Below are 25,165 nucleotides of genomic sequence, written 5' to 3' on the forward strand. Positions count from 1 at the left end.
AGCATGAGGTTTGTTTCCTCGCATCGCCTTAGTACCTTGGCTAGATTGGCTAAGCCATCATTATAAGTGCCTCCAAACACTAAAAAATCATCCATAAAGACTTCTAAGTATTTCTCAACCATGTCATTTAAAACTAACATCATACATCATTGAAATGTAGCAGGTGCATTACATAAACCAAATGACATGCATCTAAATGCAAATGTACCATACGGGCAAGTGAATTTTGTTTTGTGTTGATCCTTCAGTGCTACTGTAATCTAATTATACCCCCAGTATTCATCAAGAAAACAGTAATAGTCTCACCCCGCAAGTCTATCTAGCATCTGGTCTAAGAATGATAAAGGAAAGTGATCTTTCCTAGTCGCCTTGTTCAACTTCCGATAATCGATGCAAATTTTCCATCCCGTAATTGTTCTAGTCGGTATTAATTCATTATTCTCGTTCTCTACGACCGTAATACCTCCTTTCTTTGGCATGCACTAGACCGGACTTACCCACAAGTTGTCTAATATGGGGTAAATTATACTCGCATCTAACCACTTAATAATTTCTTTCTTTACCACGTCCTTCATGATGGGGTTCAATCTTCGTTTTCCATCAATTGTCTCTTTCTCGCCATCTCCCAAGATGATCTTATGCATACATACAGACGAATTAATGCCACGGATATCAGCTATGGTCCATTCGATAGCCTTCTTGAATTGTTTCAACACTAGGATGAGTTTCTCTTCTTGCTCTTCGGTCAATTCTACTGACACAATCACATGCAAAGTAGAAGTGTTACCTAAATAAACATATTTTAAATATGAGGAAATTACCTTCAGTTCTAATTTAGGTGGCTCCGCAATTGACACTTTTGGCTGAACATAATCTCTACTTTCTAACTCCAAAGATTCAAAGCAGGATTGAATATTAAATCCCCTTTGATTTGCTTCTAGCAAAGCTAAGTATTCCTCCCCCTCTTCATCACTTAAAAGGTCTAATGTCAAAATTTGTTCCAATAGGTCCTCAACAGAGTTGAGTTCCCATTCTACAGCTAAATCCTCTAACTTAGGTACTACAAAATAATCATCAATTGTGTCAGGAAAAGCATAGACTTAAAAACATTAAATGTTACCTGATCTTCTTGAACACTCATAGTAAGCACGCCCTTCTGCACATCGATAAAGGTCCTTCCAGTTGCTAGGAAAGGCCTTCCTAGGATGATTGACAACTCTTTATCTGGCCTTTCTAGGATGATTGACACCTCTTTATCTACTTCAAAGACTAGAATAACAAAGTCTGCAGGAAAAATAAATTTATCTACACGTACCAATACATCCTCGATTTTCCTTTTGGATGTGCTAATAACCAATCGTTAATTGAAGTGCAACCATAGTAGGTCTAACTTCACCTATCCCCAACTTTCTGAATATGGACATGGGCATCAAGTTAATGCTTGTACCCAAATCGCATAATGCCTTACCATAATATGTTGCTCCAATGTTGCAAGGTATGGTAAAACATCCAGGATCTTTCAACTTTAGGGGTATTTTATCTTGAAGATATACACTACATTCCTTCGTTAGGGCTACTGTCTCAAATTCTCCAAGTCTTCACTTCTTAAACCGGATATCCTTTATGAATTTGACGTAATTCGACATTTTTTCAAGTGCTTCTACCAACGAAATGTTGATATGAAGTTGCTTGAGTACATCTAACAACTTCTTGAACTAGACTTCTTGTTTCTGCTTTTGAAGCCTTTGAGGGTAAGGTTGTGGAGGATTCTTTACTTGAACTGGTTAATTCATCTTCTATGGCAATTCTGTATCTAACGAAGTTGTTAGTTCATCAGACTTAACTGGTTCAGAAGTTACCTTATCAGATTTTGCAGATTCTGGTTCCGGAGAAACTGGAATTTTAACACTCAGTTGAACTTCCATTAAGTCTTAAGCATTAGCTGGCTCCTCTTCAACTTCGACAGTGTTGGGCTATAATGTCTTTCCGCTCCTCAATGTCAATGCTTTACAATGCCTCTTCCCTATATTTCTTGGATTCTCCGTATCACTAGGCAAAGCACCTTGTGGACGGTTTCTAAGTTCAGTGGCAAGTTGGCCCATTTGATTTTTGAGGTTTATCAATGTGGGTTTTTGGCTTTGGATTAAGGCATCATTTTTTCCATATACGCCATCAATAGGTTCTCTAAACTATTGAAAGGTTCAATTTGAGTTGGTTTTTGAACTTTTTAGGTAAAAACATGTGGCTAGGTCGATCTAGGTTGGGCGTAAGTGTTACTGGTTCCAGCCCCTTGGTTACTCCAAGAAGGGTTAGGGTGGTTTCGCCAAGATAGGTTATAAAAATTAGATTGTAGTCCTTACCTTCCTCGATTCTGGTTCTAATTAGCCATGTAATATACGAATTCTGGGTTTGATGGACATTCTTCGAACAAATTTCCTTCCCACAATAAACACAGGCTATATTTTCAAATTAATTGGGTGGCTAAGTTGCAAAACTATTAAACTCATAAGTGGCAAAATTTTAGAGCATTGAGGAAATTGAAGATACCTAAGATGCGAGTGAAGTGAGTGGATCCACTTCATGTATTTCAATGACTTGTCTTCTTGACGTTGCTCAATTAGTTGGCCATTGATAATTATTGCTAGCAATCCTCTCAATGATTTCATAGGTACGACTTAGAAAGGAGAGTACCATTAGCAGAATCGTCCACTACCTTCTTGTGTGAGCATTGAGACCTTTATAAAACGTCTCAAGTTGGATGCAATGAGGGATTCCATGATAAGGGCACTTTCGCAATAATTCTTTGTACCTTTCGCATGCCTCAGACAAGGACTCATCATCCATTTATTGGAAAGTAGTGATCTCGTTCCTCAACTTAGTATTCTTTCTAGGCGGGAAATGCTTCATGAGGAATCTTTCTGCTAATTCTTGCCATATGGAAATGGAATTCGGTGGCAATAAGTTCAACCAGACTCAAGCTTTTTCCTTTAGCAAATATGGGAACATGTTTAATCGTAATGCATCTTCGGGTACTCTGGCTAACTTGAAAGAATCGCTCACCTCCATAAACAATCTTAAGTGAAGATGAGGATCTTCGGTAGGCATTCCATTGAATTGGCTTATTGTCTGAAGCATCTGGAACATGACTGGCTTTAGCTCGAATTATTGTGCCTCGATTCGGGTCTCTTAATGCCGAGATTAAGATCATGAAACACTGGCATGACATATTATGTAACGCCTTGAATTATTTCACTTTGATTTTGTGAATTCTGACATAAATATATATCTACTTAGTGATTAAGTGATTTATGCGTGTGTTTAAGGTCTTGGGTTCAAGTCCTATTTTTGGAAAATTCTGTTATTTTTTATCATAGCCTTATCCCTATTGGGCAGGCTTATGTTATATTTTCGGTGAACTCATATCAAAATGAGCCTGCTGGTTCAAGTAGTAAGGTGTTAGCTTATCCTAAGGTCTCGTGTTCGAATTTCCATGTGAGCGTGGATGGTAATTTTTATTTTGGTTGTATGATAGAGGTTCGGTGGAACTAAAACTCTGAGGTTATTGGATGAGAATCTGATATCAGTTTCACTGGGATATGTTGGTTAGTGGGTTAATGGGGAGTTGGGGATTTTTAGTTTGAATTATTTTTTATTTTTCTTTCTAAAAATTCCCTTTTTTTGCCTCACATTCTTACGTTATTCTTTTCTATTCTTCTTCTTTCCCTTCTTTTTCCCTTCAACTTTTTATGTTTTTTTCTCTTTATTCCGTTCAACGAATTTATCGTTTTAATCATTGGGGATCGACGTTTCATTTGTTCTCCATTCGTCTTGGTAAGTTTGTAAGTTTGTTTCGTTTGGATCTCTTTCCTTTTTGGATTGACGTGTTGGTGTTGTAGTTAGGGAGTTTAATTCTATGAATGGTTGTGTAGGAGAAGGTGGTGAAGCAACGGATTTCACTCCAACGGCCTAATTTGCGGGGGTGATGGTGTTCATTAGTGGTAAGTCCGTGTGCGTAGTTTGGTTTAGTCATGATTAATTCATAAATTTACTACTAAAACAGTGTTTGGGATACAGTCTTTAGGTTTTAGAGGTCTCAAGATTACTGTGGCATCAAAATCGAACCAGGGGTGTAACAAAAATAACATTCGGTGAAAGCCGAAAAACTAGCCTATCGACACCACACGGGCATGTGTCAGGCCGTGTACGACACATGACGGTGTGACGGGTGAGTGTATGGCGTGGATCACACGACCTGGGCCAGTTTGGGTGTGTGGGCCGTAGGCCAGGCCGTGTAGCCCACACGGGTAGGGACAATTTTGGTGTGTGGGCCCACACGAGCATGTGGGCCCAAAAATTTAAAATTTTTCCCTAGGGTCGCACATGTCATTTCGATCAACTGTGGGCTTTCTGTAGGGTCGGTAAGGGCAAAACAAACCCTAATGTATGAAATATGCTATTCTGATAGACTGGTTTGAGTATTGTGAAGTACAATATGTATGATTCGATTGTTCTGTATAAACATATGTAATATCTTTATTTTAGCATGCAGGACATGTTAATTCTGATATATCTTTTGATCAGTTATCTATATCTGTGTACTGGGTGGGATATGTATATTGTGAGGCGACATTTCACCAATATACAAGCAGCATGGCTGCAACTTAATCTAATAAGTGTCGTACGGACACCATGTGGTGTGTAGGGCTGAGTGAGTGTTTTATACCCTACATGGTGTGTTGGGATGGTCGAAGTTGATGTGTAGAGGATGGGGGTAGGACTTTGCATATCTGCATGATTCCATTATATTCTGATTCTGTTAAGGACTTATGTCCGTATCTGTTCTACTATGTGAGAAATCTGATATTATATGTATGTATGTTTCCGTTAAGTTACACACTGAGTTTTTGAAAGCTCACATCTGTATGTCTATTCTGTTCAGGTAATCCTCAGGCTTAGGTGGGTCGGTGCGAAGGAGGCTTAGAGGTGTCCACACATCTGTAAACTTCGATTACTTAAAAAATTTTATTTCAATTCTAGTTTATTTGAGAGTTTTGTAACTTTGGGACTCTCCAGACTTTTGGTTTTCTTTTGGTTTTTATTTTTGGTTTTGGTTTTGATTAAGTTTTCTATGACACACAACAAATAATTTTATAGAAATAACGGTTTCACACAAATAAATGTTTTGAAAATTCAAACTCGGTTCTTAAAATATAACGACTTATAAAATTTCCGCTGCAAACTATTTTTTTCTAAAAGAGCAGTTATCGATGGGTTCGTTAATGAATATGAGAATAATAATATGTTTTACAGCATGTGCATTATATGTTTTACAACATGTACACTATCTTTTAGTAATAAACTTCCCGAAGTTTTTAATACAATAAAGTTGGATTTTAAATTCTCCTTCGTAACATTTCCAGATTCGGTCATAACATCTAGGTCGAGTTTGGGGTGTTACATACTGTCTTAGAGCTCTATCCCTATCATCAACAATAAGGATAGGGTTTTGAGCAGGGTTTCCTCGGTTTCCTTGATTCAGATTTTTGTAGTTCATCTTTTCGGTCCTTTTCTAACTTGATTGTCTTCTTTGCTATTGAAAAGTTCTTTCAATCTTAGGGTCTACGGGGAGTAAATCGATGATTCGATCAATACTCATAAACACCTGAAACAAACACAGAAAAATTAATTAAGTTAAAATTGAATAGAAAAATAACCAAAATGCAAAATTAACAAATTTACATATAATAACTTTTAAAACAGTCCCCGGCAACGGCGCCAAAAACTTGGAACAATGGAAATGTGCAAGTGTACACAATTGCAACAAGTAATAAAGTGACAAGTAAATGTCGACTTATCGTACCCACAGGGATTGTGAAAAGAATTTATTTATGACAACAATTAAAAACACTTTGGTGAAGAAAAATGTTTTGATTTTGAGGAAGTGATTAAAAACTAAATTTAACTAAGTAAAATAAAATAAAATAAAATAAAAGCTCAAATGCACTGTTTCAAAAGATGATTTTAATCAATATGACATAATTGTGTTAGATTAATTACATTTCTTAACTTAGAATTACTAAACTCATGTTCATATTGTGACGAATAAATTCAAAACAACTCGTAATTTGCTAACTACAGCTCATACATACTTATTAGATTAACTAATCTCTTGAACATTTTCCAATGCCAATTCAAACAATTAATCAATCTTCATAAGCACATAAAAGATTAAGTGAGGTAACAATGTATTCCTACCTTGAAACAGTTTAATCACAATAATCTTGCAAGTTATGCAAGGTTAATGTATCGTCTAATACTGTCGCTAATTTAACCTTCAACTATCTTAGAAGATTAAACATGCACTGATTAAGTATTGTGTCAATTAATTACAATTTCAACACGATTAAATAATTAATTCATTAGTTACCTTACAGTTATAATGCAAGAATAACTTAATCATGATTTTACTTAATCAAACAACTTACCAAGACCTATAACAACACAAACACAATTTTAATAACTTAAGTGGACGAAATGCAATCAACCTAACACGAATTAAATTTAAGCCATATTAATTAAATTAAACATATCAACATCACAAGTATTCATAGACATGTTTATAACAACAACAATAAAAATTAAAGGATTGGAAATTAGAATCAAATCCGGTGTTTCTCCGTGGCTTGACTAATTTGTTCCGCGCCTCCTTCTCTGCTTATTCTTGTTGAACCGAGGCTTCTATGAGCACTTGAATGCTACTTCCAACGGTGGTTGAAGGGCTATTTTCCAATAGGGGAAATCGACAAGGGAATGGAAGGGAAAAAGAAGAACAAAGGAAGGGGTTTTGAAGAGAGAAAGTGAGAGAAAAGTGAAAAATGAAAGGATGAGAGGTGTGTTTGAAATGAGCAGCCAAGGGCGGTATTTATAGGTTGGAAAGGCTATTAAAAATAGCAAAAATCAGCAGCCATAGACTCCCCCCATATCTACATAGGCTTAACAGTGGAAGGGTTTGAATGCAATTTTAAGGAAGCTTCAAGAGCTATTTTGCAAGCCAAATAATCAGCTAAATAAGTTTATTTGGTCAGCATGTGGGACAGTTTTGGGCAGCCAAGTTGATCGATTGGATCAGTCTCTCGGTTTAAAACAATTGGACTTCTTTTCATAATTTAATTAATAATAATAATTTAACCCAAAATAAATTAGATTAAAATTAAAATTAATTATATTATGAATTAATATTCATAATTTGGACCATCTTAGATTAAAAAATTAATTAGCCTTGATGCTTCAAAATTGCTTCTTGGTTTTGTGCTTCTAGTAGTATTTACCGAGCCAATTTTCGCCCTTGGTGCAAATCTGTTGAAAATAAATCAAAATAAATCAAAATTTATTATAAAATTAATTAAAATTGAACATGTTAATAATTTAAGTACAATTTAATTATTTTGTAATTATTATATATTTCTTGACAAGAATTACTACGAAATTGCATGAATTTGAGTTTAAAAGGGCATGAAAAAGTGTGTATATTTTCGTGTTTCCATCGGACTGTGAAATACAAATCATGGACACCCACTTAAGCCCGTATTGGCCTAAGGCTGCTAAAACTACCTAAGGCCCATATTGGCCTAATAGGTCAACTAACATCAATTCTTGCGTAAAAACGTTTATTTTTCACATATCTAAATCTAAACTATGAACGCTGAAAATGTGTTAATTAAATATAAAATTACCAGAAAACAAGCTCCTTAAGTGCTAAAATGTACTAAAATTGCCACCACATTTGGTGACAGGTCAAATATCCTTCATACTTAAGTTTTTGTCTTCAAGCAAACAAAAAGAAGAAAAATGAAAATAAAAACGAAAAATAATCATACAAGAAAATGTACTTGACCAAGCTTGATACACGAGATTGAATCGAAACATCAACACTAGAAAGATTTGCTTAAACACAAAACTCTGGCTAGAAAATTAAACAATTTACAATTATTTATACTCAAACAGAATAGTTCAACAAATTACAAGGTAAACAAGTTAAATAAAGTTAAACATATATCTCCATCAAAATGTACATGCAAATATAGCATTTATATTTGAAAAAATATAGTTGGTTCACAATTTTCCTACTCAACTTATTTTTATCCATGCTTTGAGGTCTAATACGATATTTACAAGAAGGGGTAAACAAAATTCGATTAGACTTGAAAAAAATTAAAAGTTTGAATTATTCGAATCGAATTAATCGAATCAACTCTTTTTTTTTTTGCAAATTTTGAGTTCGAATTGAGTTGAATTTTAAAATTCAAATAACACGAATAATTCGAACAAACTGAATATCAAACCCTTTTACTTCCCTCCCTCCTCAACCCCCTTCAAAAGTCAAACCTTTTTACTTTCCCTCAAAAATTTTATTTCCTCAAACTCCCCAAACTTTTTTTTCTTTTACCTTTCCCCAAAACTTGTACTTCCCCCTTAAAAAAAATTACTTTCCCCCAAACCCTAAAACTTTTTCCCTTTTACTTTCCCCCCAAAACTTTTACTTCGCCCAAACCCCCCAAAACTTTTTTTCCTTTTTCTTTCCCTCAAAACTTTTAATTCATCCTAAACCTCAAAAACTTTTTTTTCGATTTTATGTCAACTATTTATACTATTGAATTCTTTAATCATGTTGAATCTTTACCAATTTCTATTAAAATTGAATTATTGATGATGACATAAAGTATTCGTGTTAAAATTTTTTATTGGTATCAATTTCACATTTTATCTTTAAAATAAATTTTATTAAAAAATCAATTTTTTTCATTTAATATATTTTTTAATTTTAAAATACATGGTGATAAGAATCAAAAAATAATTAAAGCAACTAAAGAAGCTAGCACGTATATAAAAGATTAATAAATAAATTATGAGGGGATGAAAACTAATATCAAATTTGATTACGGTGGGTGGTAGTGGCTACAAGGACCCAAAGTCTTTTTTTTAACTTAACTCGAACAAATATATTCGATTCGATTTGATTCGAATTCCATCTCACTCGGCTCGATTCGAGAAAATTTTAAATCGAGTTTGGATGATAAAATAATATCCATCAACTCGATCAACTCAAAATTTTCTCATTCAATTCGATTCGATCGAACGCTCACCCTATTTATAAGTATAAGCACTTATGAGTTTTTATGCCAATATGAGTAAGATTTTTTTAATTTCTCATATTTTTATTTCACTATGAGCACTCAACACTCTCTTGACTTTTATCTTGTTCTATGCTTTTATCACATTCGCAATACTTTTAGCCCTCACAATGCTTTTGTTCCCAGAGTTCATTTTAACTTAAGCACATGTTTGTTACGCTTATACTTGATATACTGCACCATTCAATAGCCATTAATTTATTTGCTGAATAGTTTTAGTTTAAGCATCCTATACTTCAACAAACATAAATTCCTATTTGTATTTACCTTTATCACTTAGTACATTTAATCTCTTTTTCCTATTTACAATCTAATAAATTGAACTAACTAGTCTAAATATAAACAACCTGAATTATTTATTTTTAGGCTAAATTTATAGTTTAAGAAATTAAGAATCCTAAATACCATTTATGTAAATCGTGTTCGTAAATATTATTATTTAATATTTATGAGACTAGTATAGAAATATATTAAAATTTAGTCTAATAATTTTGTTTAATTGATAGTTAATTAAGGCAAAAGTGTAAGGATCATAAAGTTAGTGGTATTGAAAAATGCGATTTCGAGACCCCATTTTCGTAAACTGAACTCATAAATATTTACGATATTATTATAGATGTAAATTTAATTTTGGATAGGTAATTTTATCGAATTAGTGATTAATTAAGTTAAAAGGACTAAATTGTAAAACTGGTAAAATTTCAATTACTATAAAATTTTAATTAGAAAATAGACTAGGGTCTAAAATGGCAATTATACAACTTAGGGATTAAGTGGACATTGACTTGTAAATCTGTATGGTATTATATATTATAAAATTATAATTAAATTATAAAACATAAAATAATATTAATAAAATAAGGTTAAATAAAGCTAGTGGAGAGAAAGAGAAAAAAATGCTCTTTCTCATTCTCATCACCGAATTTTGAAGAAGGAAGATAGGAAACTTTTGGCCTGGTACTCAATTAGTTAGTAAAATTTAGTTTTTTTTTTAATTTTTATAATTTTGAGATCATGAAAGTTTAATCTAGCTAACTCATGTCTCAATTCGTTAAATTGTTAAAGTTTCAAAAGTTGCAATAGTTGAGAATTAAAAGTTTTAGGTGTTAAATTGATAGATTTTAAGCTTTGAAATAAAAAAGGACTAGTTTGTAAAGTTTAATAGCTAATTTTTGAACAAAAGGATTAAAGTGCATAATTTTCAAAATAGTTGTAATATTTCTATAATTAATGATAATATAGGGCTATAGAAGGATGTAACTGAAATCGGTTTCGAAATCAAAGCTCAAAGTTGAAAGTTATGCCAAATTCGATTTTTGAGACTAAATTAAATAAAATGCAAAACTATAGAGGCATCTGGATAATGAAGTTGGACTAATATATGCACATAATAGGATGATATAAGTTGTGTGGAATTTATAAATTGAATTAAATAATTGTATAGATAAAAAATTGGACTAAATCGAAAATAATTGAAGAAAAGACAATTGTTGAATAGTCCTTAAAGTTTTAACTTATTTGCCGATTTAACTAGGTAAGTTCATATGGTATGATTATATTTAAATTTTTGTATACTTGAATTATGAACTTGAGTATGTTTGATAGTAATTTGAATTTTTACATTTTGGTACAAAAAGGTGAGATATGGACTAAATCGTAAAGAAATGATAAATTGACTGATGAATTGAATATTATGAATTTTAGTTTCGGATATTTAATGAATTGATATTTGATTATGACCGATCGAATCATATTGGTATGAATTTGACTGATTATTGAGATAGAGGATTAAATTGAATAATTTTTAAAATATGAATGACCTTGTAAGTGAATATGATTTGGATAGAAATTGATATTATACCATTACTAAATTATCATGTGTAACTAAAAACGATGTAGGATCGTCGAAAGGGAAAGAAAAGGCAAGAGTCGATGTCAAGTGATGTAAGCTTTTAATTTGTATTTCTATGACCCAAAACTAATTTTAATTAAAGCATATTCATGATATAATGCATTATATAATATTAAAGTAAGCTATTAATAGATATTGAGCTAAAAATGCTAAGGGTGAAAGTGAATATCAAGGCAAGGAACATATTGAATATAATAGAAAGTTGTATGAATTAATTGATACATGAAATTGAATATGAGTTGTGATAGTATATAATAAAGTATGTACCTAGTGGAATCCCTATACATTGCCATGTTTGAAATATTGAGTTGCATTTGATAAGGCATGTAATATGTTTTGCAAGATTGACATTTGAAGTTGGTATACTTTGAATACATCTTAGATACTGATAGATGATATGTTAGTACATGTGAAAGATGGTATGTTTTGGGTAATAGTTTGAATGCATTCAACTATATATGACTTGATAATTGAAATGTGAATTGGTATTAAAACTATTTATTAATTGGTTAAAGATTTACATGTACACTTGAAAAGGGGTTATTTGGCTAAATGGATGATTGAAGTTGAAGTAGGTAAATAAGATGCATATAGTTAATTGTATGTGTATTAGATATGCTTTTGGAATGTTTATGTTAGTATGAATATGCCTTGAATGTTGGTACTTTGAATCTTGAATATGGCTTGTATTTGGAATGGTCTATGTTATATACATAGGAGTTATTAGTGTGTTATTTAAATTTTAATAGTTGGTTTGAACTTGGCTAGTATATGCATTGTGATATGTTATTACATATATATGTATTATGACATGTCTTGGTCATAATTTGAGACCATATGAATAATGTTCGAATGGTTCATTTGAATGTGCAAATGGTATGTTTTGAACAAGGACATGGCATAGTTGAAAGATGTTTTGATAAGCTTGAAAGCATAGACAACTAGTAGTATTTAAAACAAGTTGTTGGATGTGTTTTGGTATTAAATTAAGATATTTCAATTGGTTGTTTTGATCAAGAGTAAATGATGTTGTAGTATGCATATTTGAATGGTTTTGTACAGGAAATAAGGTGCATCTATGCATCAAATGAGTTTTGAAAAGATTGGCTTAAAATAGGTATCAAATAACATTTTACCAAAAATAGGACATAATGGACACTCTCTAGTATTGTGATACTACACCTTAGTTATCTCGATACCTATTTAATTTTAATCGATGTTTAGATATTGTTCTTGATATCGCGATACTAAGCCCTGGACATCACAATACCTTTTTCTACCATTTTGAAATAATTCAGTTTAGTCATGTTTAAAATTCGAGTAAACAAAAGAGCTTTCGTAAGCTCAAATGATTTTCAGTTTAGATTGTATACTATAATGTGCACGCATTTATGATAAGAATCGATGACTGAATAAATTACTTTTGAGATTTACATGTGATTGCTCTGGTAATAATGTAGCATCTTGTAACTCGGGCCTGACGACCGTGTAGGGTGAGGGGTGTTACAGTATTGAGCTTTTGTAAACTCGTATTAAACCTGAAATTGATTGTATATTAATTGAAACGAATGAATTAGGTGATATTAGAAGCAATAAATTGGAAATAGGACTGATAAGGATATGTTTGATATTGAAAATTTATTAAAATGTTATTATTATAAGTACAATGAAATGTCTCTGTAGATTGCCTTAAAGAGGGATGAGTTGATGTCAGTTCCGTACACATAACATCTTTATATTGAGATGAAAGGTTGGTAACTCTGAGTTACAAGTTTATGGTAGAAAAATGGATATAGATATACATGTTTACTTAAGGTAGAATTTTTAATGCTAATATTACATACTTAATATAACATCCTCTACCCGACTCAAATAATCGGATCCGAATATTGGATGTTACCACATATGAATACTTAACATAAATTTTTAAAGTCATCTATGCATATTCCTTTTTCAACTTATTTCATATTATTATCGTAAAAGTTTTCTGAGCAGAAGAAAGAAGGAAAACGTTCAAGAATACATCCAACTCTTAAAATTAGTACATTACAACACAACAGTTTGTTAAAAATACTCTCTTGGCATAGAGAACTAAACACCATACTCCTAAGATATGTTCTATATGTATAGTATCCCTACTCATCGTTTCCCTGGCACAATCCTAACTTGGTCTCTTCTAGCGAACTCATTTAAACTGCCCCACCTAAAACATGAACAAAACACTTATAAGTTCACATGCATTTAGTGAGTTTGAATACAAAATACCTTGGGACCTTTGTAGTTGAACTCTTCTTCCTGAAGACTTTGGATTACTATTTCGTCTTTGGTGAATACATTCATAATATCGGATATATATGCTTATATGCCAAGTACCATACTTAACGTATCGGCTCTTACTTCATTACTTGGTTGTCTCCAAGCCTTACTAGATGATTTCTACCTCTCTTTTAACGAAGGTAGTTCTTAGAAGAATATCTATACATAACCCACTTTCAAAGGATTTCCTCGTCAATCTTATACTACACATTTCCCAGATTGGTTATTCACAGATACTGTTTCTTTACGAATACGTACTAATTAATCTTGCATTTGGTAGAATCCCATACTGAGTTGGATAGCTATCAGACTACTAGTCAGATCATACCCTAAATCAAATTAGAAACAAGCTCATACTAATGATGAAATGTTCCAGATGGTTAAGAAGAATCTCAAACGTCTATGTTACATAACGCAAGAACGCCTAATATAACGAACGACTCAAATTCCAATTAACCCTAGAATAAGACATAATATTATTTATATATATATGGTGCTTACAAGATAATTCAGACTTGGACCCTTCATAGTGTTGACAATCTTAGACCCACAAACACTTGTACCTTTCATAACTAAGAATATGCCCATATCTTATACTGGCAAACTACTATGGCTGACTCCCCCTTTAGGAATAATAATACATGTGACACCCCAAACCCGACCAGGACAGGCCGACTCAAATTTGAAGCGTTACATTAGCCACCGAAGCAACTCTCTAGCTAACGAGTACTCCCGAAGCCTTTTTGATCTCGTATTCTATAATGTTATCCAACTTGATTCAGTTTTTCTATTTCCCAAAATAAACTTTAATATTTACATGCTAAATAATTTTCTCATCTCAATTTTACTCCAGTAAAATTTTTACGACTTTAACCTTTGGTAAAATTTTTGACAATTTTACCCTCGATAAAATTTCGAGAAAATTTGTTCAATATGAAACAACTCAACATGTTTACTATGACCGAATGGTTTATTTTCATTTTTGGGCTTCAAAACAGTCCAAAAACATAAACTCATTCTTCCATTATTTTTTAAATAATCATATATAGGATTGCAATTTTCTAGTTTCAGATTTCCATTTTTGGAAACCTACATTTATTTCCAAATGATCACATTTCTTTATTTTGGAGAAAACCATATCATTTCTAAATTTTTCCCATTTCTCTTTTTCTATTCATTTTATTCATTTTTATTCAAACACGCAATTCATTTATGGTTTCAACAAGATAGCGGAGGGACTGATTGGACATATGAAGTTGATGCTCAAATGTTTTATAATTAAGTTCTATCTTTTCGCCTATTAATTATTAACTCATTTAGTCACGAAGTCATTCCACTATAGTATCATGACTGAGCTCTCCCCAACAACATACCATTACGAAAGCAACTACTTAATACTCATCTAATGACCATGTCATTAGTGTGCTAACCTTATAGGATATCCTTGACCTCCTTGGGATAATATTCGTTCTCCCAATACGATCCTATTTTATCTCATCGCAACTATTACATCTTTCTTCATTAAAAGTCATTGACTATCAATTAGTAATCAAGTCATCAATCACAAAGACGGATGACCCGTGGCCATGTTTATTTTTCATCAACCATGTAATGCCAATGAGAGGATATCATTACCCATGATTTGGGCTATGAATTCCATTTTTGTGAATGACACTACATACTAAAGAAGTCATACACCCAATGCACCAAGTTTCAGTTCCTTATCTATTTGAACTCAGGCTTTTATTTACATCAAAGTGTACGAGTCACGCATATATAATCTCCCATCCACTCAATATTTAGGTATGTCACACTATAAACATCACAAATGAATAAATCCATAAATAGATTTAGGATCAATTCTACTTGGGTCATGTCCGATGTATTAGTCTAGTAGGTCACATATATGTCTCTATCTTCTAGGAGTCATCCGCTCCGATGCCCAAGACAAGGCATCTCCCCAATTGGACTTGATAGACGGCATATTAGTCTTTCAATTGGTTTTCTCATTTCCGATTAGACTAAGAACATGTTTAGGTTCGTCCACTAATACAAGTTGTATTTTTGTACTATGATCTGACCACATAATACCGCTTAGTATTTGTTAAACATTTAGACAACCAATGAGCAGCATTTGCTTCTATTTTTCTTTGCATGGAAAAAACATGTGAGGGCAATTATACAAAATATATTGATATAATCAATGAATTTATTTTATTAATCAATCTGTTCCAAAAAAAATTACAAGTGTATATTGACGAAAATACTATACATAGGGCACTAGACACTTGCCCTAGTGAAGTAGATGAGTCATGTTTCACATTCTTATTCCACTCCATATGTTTCCCAAAGAGCTCTCTAGCTATAAGTGTCTTGACTAAACAAATCTCCGGGGTTTGTCCTCATATGCAATATTTGAATATGTCTACTGGTTCGTCAAACACTATTATCTCCCTTGTGTGTTTTGTCCTTTTGTGATTAATTTGAGTTTAGCTATATCCATACTATTATAGTACCATAGCTTTTTCATACCTCATATTCGACCCTCCATAGTGAAGTTAGTAGTGCGACCCTACTTAACCATTGTTCACACTATAGACCGTCATCTATGACAAAAACACAACCTATTGTCGATTTTCTTGAATCTCGACACGTAATAGAAGTCAGAATCAATATATCTGATAAGAGTGATATCTCCTCTGGAATACATAGGCATATAATCCCTCGTTTTCTGTAAATACTTCAGTATATGCTTAATTGCTTGTCAGTGTCTTGGTCCTAGATTCGCCTAATATCGACTTACCAACCTCACTGCAAAATAGATATTTGAGTGTGTGCATAGCGTAACATACATGAGACTTCTTACTACCAAGGCATAAGGAACCTTTCTCATGTTCTGTTTTTCTCCCGCTGTCTTAGGGTAATCTTTTAAAGAGAGATGAAATTTCGATACGAAGGGTTGATTTTCCTTCTTCAAATCAGTCATTGCATAACACTCCAATATCTTGTCTATGTATGAAGCCTGAGACAGTGCTATTACTTTGTTCTTTTGATCTTTTAAGATTCGAATACCTAAAACTAAATTAGCTTCTCCCAAGTCCTTCATGCTAAATTGTTGAGTTAACCACAGTTTAACCGCTAACAATGCCCCTACATCAATTACAATGTGTAGAATGTCATCAACATATAGAACGAAAAAGATCATCTTTCCATCCCCTAAATGTTTGTAAACACAAGGTTCATCTACGCTTTGCTCAAATCCAAAATTCTTGATCGCTTGATCAAATATTTGCTTCCATGAGCAGGATGTTTGCTTAAGTCCATAGTTGGATCTAAGCAGTTTGCAAACTTTTTCCTTGTTTCCTTTAGCTATATATCCGATGGGTAGCATCATGTAAATGCTCTCATCAAGATAGGCATTAAAAAATGTTGTCTTAAGATCCATTTGCTAGAACTCGTAATCAAGAGCCGTCGTAATGGATAGTAATATGTGGATTAACTTTGAGCATGACAACCGAAAAAAAGGTTTCTTCATAATTGATACCTTCTTTTTGAGTATAACCTTTTGCTACAAGTCTAACCTTATAAGTTTCTACTTTTCCATCAGGATTTCTTTTCCTTTTATAGACCCACTTACACCATATGGGTTATTTCCCTTTCGATAAGTCTACAAGTTCCCACACTGAGTTGGAATACATAGAGTCCATCTAAGCTTTCATAACTATTTTCCAGAGCTTGGAATCAAAACTCTGCATCGCTTCATCATATGCGAGTGGGTCATCTTCTTTTTGTTCGACAAACTTAGTGTTAAAAACACTTCCACCAATTTAGAAGAACTCAGGCCTACGAGATACCCTCCCACTACGACGAGGCTCCCTATGCTGCTGATTGTTTGCAAGTCTATCGTCTGTGACCCCTCCAATCTTTCTTGGGAATTGAACCTGCTGTGGTTTACCCGAGTTTCTTCCAATGTATTTCCTGACTTTAACGAGAAGAGAAATCCTTTTGAGTTCCATCTTTCTCATTCGAGTGTACGAATTTGAAAGTATTATGTTAACATTAGGAGCGACATCCACTTTCGATTATACCGACCAGGGCAAAATCGTTTTTAAAGCAGTAGTTCTTCTACGACACAATAATTGCTTTATTTATTTACACTTAATTTGATATCTTGTTAGTGCTAACGATTTTGTTTGCAGTAGTATATTTCTAGCAGTAGATCCATTGCCCAGTGTTGTCCCTTCACTACAGGCAGATGCTTATGGTAGAGTAATTAGATTATAATTTTCTTACTATTTCATTCTTTTGACCAAAACAAATCAATCTCAATAAAGCTAGTGAGCCGTCTGTAGTCTGTCATAATTTTGTGATCATTTTTTTCAAAATACTAATAACTAGGTGAAGTCGAATTTTATTTTAGAATAAACACCATGGGGGACTGGTACAACTACCCCTTGCATTTGTTTTCTTGTTCCAAATTGACTGTATTTAACATCAGTCACCAATTGATTAAAAAGGTACATTATTTTTTTTCTAATTTTTCCTTCACATTGTTGAGGATCATCCAAAATGTAAATAATTTAGAACCATAATAATAATATTGGTAAAGAATAAGTGGGTGAGAATAGCAGGGTTTGGTAGAGGGCCTGACTTTTCCATCATGCTCCTGTTCACTTTCTCTTTAATTAGAAAAAAATGTAATGGAAAAGGAACAATATACATATATTATAATAAAGTAAAAGTAGATGTGTAGCAATGAAGAAAATATTAACAATTGTATTCTCAATTCTTAATGACCAGCACGGCAGTTCCCCACTAGTCAATATCCAAAGAAGGGACACTGAACCGGGATGATTTTTAGGCATTATTAGTTAAAAGGCAAAGGTTTGTTTAGCCTTGAGGCAAAGCCTTCAATTTCACTAGTCAACACCAACCATTTTTTACGAACCCTCACCCTTTTAAACACCAACCCTGGAATTCCCCCTAACAAACCCAAAAAGTATGAAGGTCCAAGTCTTAGAAACTGCTCTCATCCGCCCCTCCATCGCACCTTTCACCCACGATCACACCCTCCCCCTCTCTTACCTAGATAATGACCACTCCCTCAACGTCACCTTCCGTTACCTGCGAGCTTACGTCAACAGCGACAACATAGGTCGTGACCCTTTCCAGGTCATCTCCTCCGCCATCTCCGCCGCTCTCCACCACTATTATCCTCTGGCTAGATCTCTCCGCCGTTCCAGCAACGGTAGGTATGAGCTTTTCTGTAAGTTGGATCAAAGCCTACCGCTCGTCAGTGCCAGCATGGACTGCACATTAGAGTCTGTAAATCACCTTGATGACCCTGATATAAACTCGGCTGAACAACTGGTTCCCGACCCAAGCCCGGAAGACACGTTGGTCAACCCCTGTACTTTACAGCTAACAGTGTTCAAATGTGGTGGGTTTACTCTTGGGGCGGCTATACACAATGCTTTATGCGATGGGCTTGGTGCGACCCAGTTTTTCTGTACGGCAGCTGATATCGCACGTGGGGTGGACAAAGTAAAATATCAGCCGGTTTGGGATCGATCCACTCTGTTGGGTCCAAGAAACCCACCGAAAGTTGAAGCCCCAGTTCCTGAGTTCCTAAGCTTGGAGAAAGGTTTTAATCCTTACAAACAGGATATCAGACATGTTGAAAGGGAGTGCTTTTATGTGGAAGATGAATGCTTGGACCAGCTCAAGGCTTTGCTTTTTGAACAAAGTGGTCTGGGTTTAACCACTTTTGAAATCTTAGGTGCATATATTTGGCGAGCCAAGTAAGTTAAAAAAAGTTTGGTGTAATTAAATCACATAATGTGTAAGCAATGGAAGTGTTTTTGACCTGGTCTTCATTGTTGATATAAACAGGGTGAAAGCCTCAAAGATTCCAAGCGAGGAGACAGTGAAGTTTTCATATTTGATGAACATCCGCAAAGTGGTAAAGCCAGCATTGCCTGCAGGCTACTGGGGCAACGGCTGCGTTGCAATGTACGCCAAGGTCAGTGCCAAGGACCTAATCGAGCAACCTTTGTGGAAAACGGCAGAGTTGATCAAAAAGAGCAAAAGCAATGCCAGTGACGAGTACGTGCGTTCTTTCATTGACTTACAAGAACTGCACTATGAAGACGGCATCACGGCTGGGAAAGGGGTGAGTGGGTTCACTGATTGGCGACATTTGGGCCATTCGGCTGTAGATTTTGGTTGGGGAGGTCCCATGACAGTGTTGCCACTTTCAACCAATTTCTTTGGGAGTATGGAACCATGATTTTTCCTGCCTTATGCTTCATCAAATACAGGGAAGAATAAAGGATTTAAAGTGTTGGTGAGCATGCGTGAGAGTGCCATAGCTGATTTTAGAGAAGAGATGGAAAAATTTAGTAGGAAGGAATTTAGTAAACTTTGAGCTGTTTCCAAATATCTGAATCCTGCTAGCAGAGCTGTCTTGTTGCTAATTTGGCTAATAATAATAATAATAATAATAATAATAATAATTTGTTCTTGTTCTAATTGTGTGAAGGAAGAGTAAAACAAAAGGAAGATTGACATGAATGAACGGTCTCGTTTATAATTTATGATGGACTATTTACTTTCGAGTTGCCATTGATGCACAAGTTACGTTGACTAAATTTTTTCTATGATGCATAGTTTGATTATTTGTCCACAAGTCCAGGAAACTTGAACTTGGGACTCTGTTCTAGGAAAGCAAGTGGTCGCTGGTAGACCACTGAAGCAGCTCTTATCAAAATACCAGCAGTTAAACCCCATATTAAATACCTCTTATTCTCGATTTCATAGTCGAAGAAGTGAAGAAGATACTTTTCTCCCATCCATTCTCTCTCTTCTGCGCTTCGATTTTCATCCTGAACCCAGCAATTCATTCATACAACGGATTAAAAAAGAGAGTAAAACAAGTATGTGAGTAGGAGTTGGAAGAGACAAACCTTAATGAACATTTCCAGTGGAGCATCGAATATTGCATCCACTTCAACAGGATTCGGAGTAGGCTTGAATGCCTTTCTGTCATTAAGTACACCGATAACAGGAACTACTCTTAGGAGATGCTGCATGGAAAACCAATAAGTTTTAAACAAGCTGAAAGCCAATACAGTATTCGGCACAAATTTCAGCTATACTGTGTACCTTGCTATGCACTGTAAGCCAAAAGATTGAGAAAGGTACATTACATTATATTTTATAACCAAAATATCTAAACACAACTCATCATTCTAACATTTCCATCACAAGGTCCATGTCCTGTTGATAGTTGTCAGATCAAACTTCAAGATTATATCAATATTGATTTTCAAACAAAAAGTACCCAATTCTAGTATTCTCCATATAGAACTTGTTCATTAATCCATCTTAACATATATATATAAAATATATATATATACCATGTCCATATAGTTTTTAATGACATTTTAAATAACAATGGGGACAATTAAACAAGCTGAAACATGTTCAACATTTTATATTGAAACACTCATGTGTAGAAAAAGGAGGATCTTTGGATCAATAGCACGCAGTACTGACCATATTATTCATCTACATAGCAAGTAACTAGCATTATACATAGACATAACAGTCCACATCAACAAACATACATGTACAAGTGTCTATTTTAAGGTAAAACAAAGTATATATGCTTAAAGATTATTAGTCCAATCCAAGGACCACAAAAGTCATTTCTCAGTCAACTGGTTCATGTAGAAGAATTCAGATTATTTCATATCATTCACAGAAAGAACCAGCAACAGTCAATCTCACATTTCGATAGCACCTTATAGGATTATACAACTTAGGTTGGAAGAGCAATTTCAATTACTTGATAATGAGAAGAGCTATTAAAAAACCATGATAGAAATCATGCTTGGATCAGGTAGGTAGCTCATATAAACTAAATCACACCTTTCTTTATTCCAGTGTACCAGCTTTCACTCTCTTCTAAGGGTTTTCTTTTTGTTTTCTTTCTGTAAAGTTTATAGCATTAGTACCAGTTATCCCCATCTTGTGTCACCCCTTGCCAAACATAGCCATGAGTTTCACATTTTTACAGATAGAGAAGGTCTCCGAAGGGAAACTCAGAGAATTTTAGAGTAGGCATAGACAAACAGATTATCCATTCATGATGCCAAGTGATAAATTTGCTGTACACCTAACAGTTATCTCACATTACATAGACTCTTCTTTGCTTTTGTGCTAAGTTTTAGATATCAAGTTTAAAACATAGACGCCCACAATACCCTCCAACAAGAAATTAATTCTAAACTTCCAACAATATTACTACAGATATATAGAACAGAAAATGTCACAATCATCCAAATGAGAACTGAACTGATTCAAAACAGACTAATGCAATTTACCATGTATATGAATGGTTAATGAAGATACTAAAAAAGTCTGATGTTATGTTGGGAACATGATTTTGAAAATTTCTATTTGGATTTCATTTGCTATATAAATTGTAAAAATGAAATGCATACATTATGAATAAATTAGTTGGGTTAAATCTAATATATATTCAGAAAATATAAAAAGCATAAATATATTGAATTACTAAATTCCTTAGGAAATTCGAATTCACTATTAAACGCACATCCAACAAATCCATGGATATGAGAATCATGAATGCAACATTTCTATATGTTATCACTTAATTTACAGTATTTTTGAAATCCAAGTTCCAAAATGCTACCTAAAAGAAAATTTTTAATACCTTAGACAAAAATGGTTCAAGAACAGTTATAATATTGACAAGTGAAGGGTCCAACCCAATCTCTTCTTTAGCCTCTCTAGTTGCTGTATCACCATCATCTTTGTCCCCCTCATCTGCTTTCCCACCAGGCAATGAAACTTCCCCTGCAGCAAACCACCAAAGACACTAAGTCAAACAATTAAGTCTACATCTGGTAGCCACACGGGAAAAATAAGAAACCGAAACCACAATCTTATACATGTCAACTTTAAAGTGACTGTTAGACTTAACTGAACCTAAAGCAACTAATGCCTCAAGAAAAAGTAAAATTTTCATGCCTCAAAATCTCCCATCAAATGATCAAAAGCTGTTCCCAAAGCCTTTATCCCAGGTGAGTAGACAATCCAAGGAAACAAAAAACAAAAATTTCACTTTTGTTAAGTATTTTGAGACCGTTAGTTTTATGTTCTCTGTTATTGCAGCTGGATTGCCCTTGTATCGCATGATCATATATGACCAAAAAAAAAGGAATAGAAAACATTTCATCTAACCATTAACTTTCCAAACATTAATCAAGCAAAAGAGAAGGAAACTGACCCGAATGACTAGATAATCTGGAAGACCTTTTGGTCAAAATGACACGCAAATCCCCAGCATCCCCTTCAAAGAGACAGATCAAAACAGCAGCTCTTTTGGATCTAAACTTTTCTGGGTTTTGAGCCACTCGGGTAACGGATTCTTGAAAACCCACTTGGGAAACAAATTTCCCGGCGGCTTCCTCGATGATTCGTTCCTCGTTGTCATCCCAGGAACAAGGTGGAGGCTTATAATGACGCAGCTGCTGGGCTAACACTAAGAATCTCTTTGATTGAACTCCACAGTAGAAAGATGATGAAGCCATTACGTTGACAAATGGTGGAGAAAATAAAGGTAATCTCTTTAGAATTGAGAAGCTCATGAATCCAGGTTTTGCATGGTACAACCAAATTCGTATAACGAGAAGAAAAGGAAATAATGATTCTCTGCTCTTTTTTTTCTTTCTTTTTTTTTTCTCTTATGAGACATAAGAGGTTTGGCAGAAATAAAATTGGGTGAATTAACCAAAAATACTTATTTTTAACCTAATTACCGGGTCGATTTTTGCTAAATTTACCTGATTAGGCTAATTTTTAAAAAAATTGTCCGATTGAACGCATTTTTAGTGAATATTTCAGAAAAATACTTCTAACTAAAAGTGTTTTCAATTTTGGCTAGATAATTAAATATTAATATTTTTATTTTATGTTTTGGATTCGATTATTCTTCTACTCATGTTGCTTCAAGCTTTAAAATTTTAATTAATTTTTTAACCTATTAGTTCTTTGGTTAGATGATTAGATAATTGTAATTATATCATTAAGTTTTGAGTTTGATTATTCTGCTACTCATTTAGTATTTTTTCTTTGAGTCTTGAGTTTAGAGGTGAATCTAGAGGGGTTGGCAAGGTGCTCGACTCCTTAAAATAGAAAATTACTATTTAGGCCCTTAAATTTTAAAAAATTTTAAATTAGTAAATGTAAAATTACACTTTAGCCTCCTTAAAATTATAAAAATTCGATTTAATCCTTTAAAAATGATAAAGATATAGACAATAAAAAAAATTAAAATTTCATTCGGACCCCGCTAAAAAATTATTTTGGCTTTGCCCCTGGTTGAGTTCGATTCTTCTACTACTCACATTTCTATTTTTTATTTCAATTGCTTCAAGCTTTTAAATTTTTAATTAATATTTTTTTTAATATATTAGTTCTTTTGTTAGATAGTTGTAATTACATCTTTGAGTCTTGAGTTTAGAGGTGAATCTAGAGGGGTTGGCAGGGTGCTAGACTCCTTAAAATAGAAAATTATTATTTAGGCCCTTAATTTTTTAAAATTTTTAAATTAGTAAATGTAAAATTGCACTTTGGCCTCCTTAAAATTATAAAAATTCGATTTAATCCTTTAAAAATGATAAAGATATAGACAATAAAAAAATTAAAATTTCATTCGGACCCTGCTAAAAAATTGTTCTGCCTTCGCCCCTGGTTGAGTTTGATTCTTCTACTACTCACATTTCTATTTTTTATTTCATATTACTTCAAGTTTTTTTTATTAATATTTTTAACATATTAGCTCATTTTGTTAGATGGTTAGATAATTGATATTACATTCTTGAGTCCGAGGTTCCATTATTTTTATAAGCATATTAATGTAATTTTGTTTTCATATTGTTTCAAGCTTTTTTTTAATTAATGTTATGATGATATTTTTAAATTATTTTTATAAGCATAAATTAAATAATTATTGTAAATATCATTAATTGAAAGAAAAATACTATTATGCTTATAAAAATAATTAAAAAATACCATCAAAATATTAATTTAAAATAAAAGAGCTTGAAACAATATAAAATAAAAAATACATTAAAATTCTTATAAAAATAATGGAACCTTAGACTCAATGATGTAATTGTATTTATCTAACCACGAAATGAGCTAATATGTTAAAAATATTAATTGAAAAAAACCTACATGAAATAAAAAATACAAATGTGAATAGTACAAGAATTAAACTCGGGACTCAAAGATGTAATTACAACTATCTAACCATCTAACAAAAGTACTAATATGTTAAAAAAATATTATTTAAAAATTTAAAAAGTTTGAAGCAATGTAAAAAAAAATACAAAGAGATGAATCGAATTCGAGACTCAAGGATATAATTTCAACTATCAAACCAAAAACTAATATGTTAAAAAAATTATTTAAAAATTTAAAAAGCTTGAAGCAACATGAAATAAAAAAAATACAAATGTAAGTAGGAGAGGAATCGAACTCGGGACTCAAGGATAAAAACACCAACATTTAAATATTTAGCCAAAGCTAAAAGCACATCCAATTAGAAGTGTTTTCCTATCATATCCACTGAAAATGTATTCAGCTGGACGCGTTTTTCCAAAATCGACCTAATCTGGTAATTATGGTTAAATATCAACATTTTTGGGTAATT

At 33.2% G+C, this 25,165-nt stretch overlaps 2 protein-coding genes and 1 non-coding gene across 5 annotated transcripts; 2 read left to right on the forward strand and 1 right to left on the reverse strand.

The window, feature by feature from the left end:
* The first annotated feature begins 2,770 nt into the window (after positions 1 to 2,770).
* Positions 2,771 to 2,877, forward strand: LOC121218840 (small nucleolar RNA R71). Its single transcript, XR_005915316.1, has one exon. It is a non-coding gene; the product is annotated as a small nucleolar RNA R71 (small nucleolar RNA).
* A 2,760-nt stretch (positions 2,878 to 5,637) lies between these two features.
* On the reverse strand, positions 5,638 to 23,227 carry LOC107902073 (nudix hydrolase 15, mitochondrial). 3 transcript variants are annotated; one of them, XM_041095364.1, is made up of 5 exons: positions 22,736 to 23,210; positions 22,160 to 22,302; positions 20,385 to 20,504; positions 20,218 to 20,303; positions 5,638 to 5,662 (listed from the first exon to the last, which is right to left on the reverse strand). In XM_041095364.1, the coding sequence occupies exons 1-5, from the start codon at positions 23,094 to 23,096 to the stop codon at positions 5,653 to 5,655; spliced, it is 720 nt and encodes a 239-aa protein (XP_040951298.1). In that variant the 5' UTR covers positions 23,097 to 23,210; the 3' UTR covers positions 5,638 to 5,652. The 3 variants fall into 3 exon arrangements, with proteins under 3 accessions (XP_040951298.1, XP_016683829.2, XP_016683828.2); XM_016828340.2 differs by lacking the exon at positions 5,638 to 5,662 and adding an exon at positions 13,105 to 13,306; XM_016828339.2 differs by lacking the exon at positions 5,638 to 5,662 and having other exon boundaries at positions 19,989 to 20,303; positions 22,736 to 23,227.
* On the forward strand, positions 16,927 to 19,950 carry LOC107902074 (3'-N-debenzoyl-2'-deoxytaxol N-benzoyltransferase). The gene is made up of 2 exons (XM_016828341.2): positions 16,927 to 19,220; positions 19,312 to 19,950. Exons 1-2 carry the CDS (start codon positions 18,421 to 18,423, stop codon positions 19,706 to 19,708), a joined length of 1,197 nt encoding a protein of 398 aa, XP_016683830.1. The 5' UTR covers positions 16,927 to 18,420; the 3' UTR covers positions 19,709 to 19,950.
* Positions 23,228 to 25,165: the final 1,938 nt, after the last annotated feature.

Source organism: Gossypium hirsutum, chromosome D06 (assembly GCF_007990345.1).
Source record: "Gossypium hirsutum isolate 1008001.06 chromosome D06, Gossypium_hirsutum_v2.1, whole genome shotgun sequence".
NCBI classification, from domain to species: domain Eukaryota; kingdom Viridiplantae; phylum Streptophyta; class Magnoliopsida; order Malvales; family Malvaceae; genus Gossypium; species Gossypium hirsutum.

What these genes read in the sequence shown, in the direction of transcription:
- LOC107902074 (XM_016828341.2), top strand. Translation starts at nt 18,421, where the DNA reads ATGAAGGTCCAAGTCTTAGAAACTGCTCTCATCCGCCCCTCCATCGCA. An exon ending in GCATATATTTGGCGAGCCAA is followed by an intron (nt 19,221 to 19,311) that starts GTAAGTTAAAAA and finishes TGATATAAACAG; the next exon opens with GGTGAAAGCCTCAAAGATTC.
- LOC107902073 (XM_016828339.2), bottom strand. Translation starts at nt 23,096, where the DNA reads ATGAGCTTCTCAATTCTAAAGAGATTACCTTTATTTTCTCCACCATTT. An exon ending in TTGAACCATTTTTGTCTAAG is followed by an intron (nt 20,505 to 22,159) that starts GTATTAAAAATT and finishes TTTTCCATGCAG; the next exon opens with CATCTCCTAAGAGTAGTTCC. An exon ending in CACTGGAAATGTTCATTAAG is followed by an intron (nt 20,304 to 20,384) that starts GTTTGTCTCTTC and finishes TGCTGGGTTCAG; the next exon opens with GATGAAAATCGAAGCGCAGA.